The sequence below is a fragment of the Morone saxatilis genome, unplaced genomic scaffold (genome assembly GCF_004916995.1).
Source record: "Morone saxatilis isolate NCDOM2014 unplaced genomic scaffold, NCSU_SB_2.0 Contig4, whole genome shotgun sequence".
NCBI lineage: Eukaryota > Metazoa > Chordata > Actinopteri > Moronidae > Morone > Morone saxatilis.
In genome coordinates this window covers 10734768-10743581 of record NW_023339984.1, presented here as the reverse complement: position 1 = coordinate 10743581, position 8814 = coordinate 10734768, and the positions used below count along the sequence as shown (strand labels likewise).

Genomic DNA, 8814 nt, shown 5'->3' with positions numbered 1-8814 from the left:
TGTCCTTTCTTTCTCACTCTCTTTCTGTCATGCACACACACACACACACCCCTCCACTGGCCAAACCCTTTTAAGCAGCCACACTCTGTGTCTGTCACACTTCCTCTCTTTCACTACCCTGCATAAAAACTGCAAATTCACACATCCTCAGTGGAGCAAGCACGCATGTTCACACACATGTACACACTCCCACATATACACACAAGCAAAATCCAGCAAAAGCTGCAATAAAACCAACCCAAGCGTTTCTGTTGTGGATCCTAATCCACTTTTCCACTTAGCTAGCTAGTTTATCTCTTCCTTACTTTCCCCCCTCATTCCCTCTTTCTCTCTACATCTCCATCCCTCTCTTTCTACTCAAGAAAACAATACAAGGGAGCTGATCTGCGTAAATGCTGACGCAGGTGGAAACTTAGCCGTTTAGAGGCTCAGTGCGTTGTGCTTTTAAGACCCTCTCTTTAAGCGGAAGCCAAAAAAAAAAAGGCATTTTCGCCAGAGCAATAAACCCTTAACCACAAACTGGCAGAGAAGGCCTTACAGCCAACCTGCTTACACTTGAGATCGATGAAAACTTCCCGTTTGGCATTTTTAAACTTGTAGTGCAGTTTTACTGATGGTCAAAAGGTCAGGAACATATGAGTTTTTTCAGGTTCAGTGGATTTAGCTAATGGAGTATGCCATGTCCCATGCTTCTTATATGTACAGATGACACTATTGTAGGAACCACTTATCACTGCATGGTTGGTGAACTTCTGCTAAACTCTGCTCCAACCTTAATAGAAAAATAGTTAGGTAAGTAGAAGTAGAAAAACATATTAAAGGTCTGAAATGGATTTATTTCTTTTATACATGTAGCTAGCAGGATATAACTGCTGAAAACCACCGGATAGTACATCATGCTGGTTCTTTGTCGTTTGGGAAAGCTAGTACATCTAAAGATATGCTGGTTGTTTGTTATTAGCCAATTCTATGCTAACCATAGTGTCACCATGTGACATAACCCTGCTAACTCTTGGGAAAATAGCTAGCAATGGATATTTTAGATATAAACCTAGAAAACACAACCAATATACCTTTCCAATGGCCCCCATAACCACAGATATTTGGACATTTCCAGTCAGGTATACACATTGAATTTTATGCACACATTACATCAAATGTATTCTAGATATGAAATGCAGCACAGCTTCCAGGTTGAGAGTGCAGCACTCAAAATGAAAAAGAACTTCTGGCAATAGTCAATACACTGATGTAGTCAATGTGTTTGAGACAACACTTAAAGACACAGTCAATGAAACACTAACCCTGACTTTAATGCTGAGGATTACTTGACAAGGCGGTGATGGAGTCAGCAAGTTGTAGATCTACTCTACTTGCACGACATCTGCTCGACTTGTTTACAGAGAAAAGCAGTGAAAACCCGGACAGGCACATACAGTTTACTGTTGTGGTGAAGCAAGCAAACATTTGGTTAGAAAAGTGCTTAAAGTGGTTGTAGAATATAAGGCAAAGTATTTTGTCCTACCTAGACAGTTACTGGTCAAGAAGAGATACTCAATGGCCGGTAATAGATGACAAGAACACCTCAAAGTGTTAATATACGAATACAAATTAACTAAAATTTGAATATGTCACCATGTTACGCCAATACATCCATTCTGAGTGTTCTGATTTCTGTCTTCATGAAAGTTGTACCTGGTTAAGCTGTTCCAGGTCATCAAAGCCCTCGAGGACCCTCCGGTATTTCCTCTCCCTGTACTTCCTGCGGATGAACGTGGCGCGCTGCTCCGCCGAAGCCCCGCTGTAGAGCTCCTCCTCCAAGGGAAGATTAGCAGCCCATAAACTGTTAGCGTTCTTGTTCCCCACCTCCAGGAAGAGCTGAGGGTCAAGGAACAGGCGAGAATTATTTGGAAAGCTATTGGTAGGGATAGGGGGGGTAATGCATCAAAAAAGCTTCAGTGAATATAAAATGGCCAAATAGGAGTAATGTTAATGTTTTGCTGCTTTGGATAATGTACAAAACAACATACAGTACGTACTTCCACTAGCTCATTACTCCAGATACTGCTGTCCAACTTCAAGCTCCGCACTTTGGAGATACTTGGGCCAAGGGAGCGGTGCTGGCCTGGTACACAGGAAGACACAGTCATCAACACGAGTTCAATCACACTCAGAAATTCAAACAGCCACTTCGTTTAAAAAAAAAAAACAGTTACATATTAGATACATTCAAAAATGTCAGGCTACGCTTTTAGGTCCTGAAAAGTTCACATGAGAAAAAACAAGGACTGTAAGGAATATATCTATGCACGGAAATCTCCGCAGTTTCTGAACAAACACACACCACATATCAAAGATGGAGTAAACAATAAACAGGCAGCTACAAGACGGAGAAACAGACCATGACTGGAAGCCCTTTCTCTCACTCACAACAGACATATTTAGTCCCCTCAGCACTCCTAATTGGAAATGAAAGCACAGAACGAGGCCCATTAATTGCTAATGAATCATGAGTAATTCATTGTGTTTGTGGGTCGGCCTGTTTATTTGGGTTTACGAGAAGCTTCTGGGGTTGCTTATGGCCAAAGACAGAGCATACATGCATAATACATCTGGAAGAAACACGCTGTATGTGTGAATGTGAATTATTGTCCTGTGTGTAAAGGAGGATAATTTTAGATTTAGATTTGGCATGATCTCATTACTGTCTTCTATGCTCAAGTAGAGCAGCTGTGAATGGAAATGTGGGGCCATGAGCTGTGAAAAGGCTGTCTTGACACAGATTTAGAGAGCACAGATACCAGAAATCATTAAGTTATTTGTCACCCAAGTTAAAAAGAGAAACTAACTATCCTGAGTTGTAGTGCCTTTTAAATCTGACACCAGGACACATTACCTGACTGGTCTCATTGCTCCCAGATAGGATTTTGAATCTGATATGCCAGGTCATATCCCATAGTGGTCTGGCTTGATCAAATAGGGAATACATTAAGAACAAAGGACAGTCACAGTTTTCCTGCCAAAACAGTTGAACAGCTGAACCCATATTCTTTCCTCCATGTGTACCCAGGCAGCTTATACTGCTAATGTTTTCTATTCTATTTCTTTAGAATCAGCACCCATTACTATAATAACTTCAGTTTTCTAATGAATAACTTATAATGTTGTTGCACATGGCAGTTGGCAGTCTGTTAAACAATTTAAACCGTTGGGATCATTGGGCGATAGCAATATGTGCAGTGTGTCGTCAGCATGGCTATGACAATTTACATCATGTAGTGTTCTAATTTAGCTGAGTGGAGGCATGTATAATGAAAAAAAGAGTGGACCAAGTGTTGAACCCTGTGGAACACCATTAGGAATATGATGAGCATACACATGTTCACCAATATTTACAAAATTCTGTCTCCCTTTTAATTAAATAGGTAGGAAAATATATCCTTAATGTTTCAATGTATGTACTGTAAGCATTGTGTTATCTAGTGTATCAAATGTGGCACTTAGATTGAGGAGGCATCACTTACATAAGCACATAAGCATGTTGTGAAGGACTTTTACTAGCGCAGATGAACATGTGCAATGTGTGATCTACAACCTACTTAAGGACGTGTGTTGATTGTTGAACTTTCAACAAGCTCTGAGTAACCTAGTTTAATAAAAACAAACATTAAAAGTCTGTCGAGGGAAAGAAAGACTATGCACTTGTTGCACCCAGGAGGTTGTGCCTGATTGAATTCATCATTTTCTAATACAAGAATTTACAAACCCATTTTAACAAAGACCTAGGAGCAATTGAGCAAGATAAAAGAAAATCTTGGGGTTAATAGCAGAATTTTGTTTACAATTCACCAACAATAATATAACCCTACTGTCCCTGTTTGTCTGTTCTCAGCAATACTGTATGCGTTTCATGTGGGAAAGCACATTAAAGTGTCACGTGTGGATACATTCATGTGGTTTGCGACACTGAAAAGAGATAAATGATTGCAGTCTTTGAGACCACATGAGGCTAGTTTGACAAATAAAGGACAAAGCACCAGATTTCTGTCACTTTTACATGTGAAGGAGTGAAAACATTTCAGTCTGGGCACCTGCTGAATTGCTATGGCCACGCTTGGTCCACTGAGACACACAGCACCACAGGACCATTTTCACTTGTGTAAGGGTAATGAAGCTGAAAAAAGTGTGCATTTGCACATGCCACTGGGTACATGGTGAGATTTTCCCATATAAATAGCCTGTTGTAAATGTCTTTATCGTTCTGATGGAACCAAAACAACACACAAAAGGGCAGTCCCATCACAGCAGCTTTCACAAAAAAAAAAAAAAAAACTGCCCGACCCGCAAAGGATCTCAGCCCCAATTAAAAACTTTCCAAGTGACAGTTCATGGAGCACTTTTCCAACCCCCTGTACTTGTTGTGTGCCATTTTCCCCTCACTCAATGATGAGTCAGAAGGAAACAAAACAAAGCAATGAGAACTGCATTTGTGGGTTACCATGGCAACTGTTGCCAGCAGACATGTCTACAAGTTGCATCCTGGTTTAAAAAGGAGTTTATTGCAATTATATGTGCGGAAAGGGGCATTTCCTCTGGGTGGTCGGGTCTCACAGTGGAAGGGAACACAAGGAACAGTTTAGAAAGAGGGACAGCTTCAGTTATTGGGGAAGTAAAGTTACTGAGGAAGGGTTGGGACATGGGCTTATGTCTCCGGTTAACCATCTAAGAGAAACACCACCACCAACAGGAGTGGGAATGAGCTACACAACTCAATATTTTTATATTAACACTGGATCAAATGACAATGATGATGATAAATGATCTGTAACGTGACAGAGGTCTGTTGTAGCAACAAACCAACAGAGAACTATTACCTGACTCTGCAGTTCCCCTTTAGCTCTAAGCCTTTTAAGTGTCTTTTAGCTCATTGTTTTGTTTTCACAAAAGCTCTGATAAACTCAAACACTCGATCCATAGACAGACAAAGTTCAGTGAAAAATGGGAAGTTTTAGCAGCCAACTACTCTAGGCTTTGGTGGAGAGCAAAACAGAGCTAAAAGGAAAGTACATTTTGAATTTACCTTGTTTTTCTGGCTAGACCAAGGACTCAAATTACATGCTATTGTTGCTATATGTCTGCTCGATGTGTAAATAGGCAAATAGGCAAAGTTAAAACGTTTTTGCACTGCCCCTAGGTTGCCAAAAAAAAATAAATCAATGAATGCAGGTTTAAGCCTCACCAGTTTTTAGTTTGTCGTTTTTCACCAGATAATACCAATATTATTTTAGCTGAGTAGCTTAAGTAGCTGATTATACACAGTAATGGTTATATTGTTGCAAGGAGACAGCAAACAAGGTCATCCTGTGAAAAGGACAACTATGCTTATCGTAGGGAAAAATGGGAGAAAACAAAAATAGGCAACTGGTTAGGAATTTGTGTCTCTTCATGTAATTTAAAAAAGTGCCCGTGCTACAGTGTTTTTTTCCCTAACATTTGAACCCAGGTTTTTGTGGAATGTTTTTGATGTTTTTAACAAGATTCACAATAAACAAAGATCATCTTTTATTAATAAAATGGAAAATATTGGACCCTAGCTGTCCTTCAAGTCTCTGCAAAGAAAGACAAAATATTAATAGTCTGTAGCTTCGCATCAAAGAGGGAAGCTACAGACTATTAAAATTCATTCTGTCTTGGCACAAAAAGAGGAAAGCCAATGTGGGATCATTTTCACCATTAGCCTTCTCATTACTTCTTTCCTCTTTCTCTTGTTCAGCATTTCTCTTTATTGTCCATGACATAAGAGCGCTAATTAAAAGCGTGAGCAGTCATTGGTATTCCAAATGGACCACCACCTAATTTAAGGAGAGCACAGTGTTAGGACAGCTTCCTCGTTGCAGATATTCACCCGCTCACTCCCAGCGTGTCGACAAAATGTAATATTAAACACCCCTGCAAATGAAATCATTTAAGGGTGTTTGAAAAGGGATGTTGGATATCTGATGCGTACCAATTACATGGGCTTTGCAGAGGTGAGGTGAAGAATCGCATTAAAACTTATGACTCTGGGAGAAATCTCAGGCCTGGAGAAGATCTGTAGGGGAAGGATGAGGATATAGGAGCATGCAAGAGGAAGGAAGAAAAAAAATACACACCAACCAGCAATCCCTCTAGATCAAGCATGGCCGCTGCTTCTCTCTAATCATGTTTAGCGGGTCAAGAAGCAGTTTGGGATCCCCCAAGTTCTCGCCCGTGGCTTAATCTTTGTTGTCATTTCATTTGAGCCATCCAGCATTGCCAAATAGATTAGAGAGTCCAAAGGGCAAACACCAACTCCCATAAGTGGCTTATCACCTGAGAACTTATTCCAAAAGAGCCTCTGGGTCAGAGTACATACTCACACAGACACAAACAAACACCAGACCACACGTACAGATTAAGAATTGAGTGCTAGCTCAAGCTTTTCTTACTTTAGCAGATTTCTGGTCTCTTTTTGTTTCTCTCGCTATGACGTCAGACAGAGAAGAATAAATAATATTTATTAATATGAGCAAGAGAACGGTCTTTTTAACTCGCTTTGGCTTGTGACTTTCCCATTAGCCAGGCAGTGCTGACTTGTGATCCCCCATTACAGGTTGCAGATCTATGTGAGTTGTGAGCAGTTCAGTAAAGAATGCTATTCACTACTCAGATCATTTCAGTAAGATGGAGTAGATTTTAGGAAAAGTTGGAAAAAAAACAACACGTCATTTTTGTAAAAATGTCCTATGAAGGTTGTTGTAAGGTTGTGTGATTAATTAGAACTAAAATAGTTTAGACACGTGGTTTTACTGACAAATTGCAATGAGTTACTAGGATAATCTGGAGAGTCTAGACGGTGCACAGCAGGTCCGCTGAACATTCATGTGAAATTTGTTTACAGACAAGCTTCCAATAAAACATATATAAAGAATAAAGTTGAAAGTAATAAATAATGAATGGATATTTATTTGGGTTTAAATTCCCTTGGAAAGAAACTGCATATAGACCCAGTAAGACACGATAAACTACATCCTAACCAAGATAACCCAGATATTTCTTACAGTCGGTACAAACTTGCGTAGTTTCTTTCCAGGAAACATCCTAAGAAATCATTACCCATAAAAATAAAGTGTTAGTTTTTATCTGATATATATATTTTAAATGTATCTTGTGAAAACTAAGGGGTGCATACTCGCAGATGGGGAACCACTGTTTTAAGAACTATCATATACAATGTGTGTAATGGTACATGATGTAATAACACAGTGTAACACCCGCATTTTGTAACAATCTGGCTCTTTTTTAATAAAAATGTCAATAAATAGCCTGAAACTAATGTGTAATAAATGTTCCCACATTTTGTTATAAATTATATTACAAAACGTGGGAGTTGGTATTTGCTTCGATTCACATAATAATCTGTGTGCGGGCAGGCATGTTTACATGTACTATATAGTACATGTAGAGGTGGGGCATCTGTCAATCTGGGGTGGGGTGGTCATCTGTAAGAAGGTTTTTTTTTTTTCTTTTTTTTTTTTTTTTTTTTTTTTTTTTTTTTTTTTTTTTTTTCGCAGTAAGGCCGCGTACACCGCTTTACGCTGGGCGTTCCTCAACTCTCTGATGCAGACATCCTGTCCTGAGCAGCACACACACCAAACACCGATAAACAACTTATATATATATATGGGAAAAAAACCTGTAAACTTCATAGTCTAGAATTATAATAATATTCATTCATCCTGTAAACACTATAATCAGTTATCCAGAATTTCTAGCTGCACCCCTGTCCACATTCCCTAGTTAAGTTCATGAATAACCCCAGATGCTCGTTCATTCCTCCAAACAGGACTCAACTGGATCAAAGTGGTTGAAAACTGATAAGTATATGACATTCAGCGTCGTCCATACCGTCAGGCGTCCAAATAACTTTGGGCGACCGAAAGTCATTCTATTTTCTGGTTCCATAGCTATTTAACTGCTCCACGTTGCTGACGTTTTCCCAAAACCTCAAAAAACCAGAAAAGAAGGACACTTCTCACCAGGCCCTGGGTCTAATTTTTCACTTATCCAGGTGGACCCATAGATCTATATTACATTGATTTGTTGATTGTAGTTTCTAAGGAATATAGATTCCGTAATTTGCTGTTGTATTCTGTTCAAGTACTTGAACAGACATATATAACACATTATTTTGATATCAGTCCTTGTACAGTACTATAGTATTGGTCTTATAAGATAAAATCTCAAAGGCTTCTTAGCATTCCAACTATTTTAACCTTTATGAAATATTATAATGTTTACTGGATATTGAACAATGGCCTGCAGGAACCGTCCTCACAGATCATGCGTGAATCTCTATTGAATTGGTGGAAATCGAAAGTATACCAACTCGCACAGATTTGTCTGGGTAATATTCCAAATATAATTTAATAAAACATAATTAATTGAGTTACTTCACAGCTATGGCTGATCGGGTTTAGGACCAGTATTGGACCGTACGTACGAATAACAATTTGTTTAAATATACACCCACAGGAAGGTGTGTTTCTATTCTACTATCCAGATATAGTATCTATTTTTCATCTGCCTTCATTAACCCCCTCCAGGGCAAGGATACTACATCTGATTGTATGTGTTAGATAATTTGCCTTTCACTTATTTAGGATAGTCTTAAAGCTAGTTTACAACACAGGCAAGGCATGGAAGTTTAGCAAAAGCTTCAGAAATGCCACTGGTTACCATCTCTTTTGAAGTTTCAGAGGTCCTCTTCATTTAAACTTTATTGTGACTTTTATT

The 8814-nt window shown here is 39.1% G+C and overlaps 1 protein-coding gene across 1 annotated transcript in view; it reads right to left on the bottom strand.

Annotated features, from left to right (window-relative positions):
* zmp:0000000660 (arf-GAP with Rho-GAP domain, ANK repeat and PH domain-containing protein 2) overlaps nucleotides 1-8814 on the bottom strand; it is a gene marked incomplete at both ends in the record, with an annotated part of 120109 nt that overhangs the window by 62172 nt on the left and 49123 nt on the right. Inside the window, 2 exon segments of the mRNA XM_035675832.1 lie at nucleotides 1696-1878; nucleotides 2040-2125. Coding sequence (XP_035531725.1) covers nucleotides 1696-1878; nucleotides 2040-2125 — 269 coding nt within the window.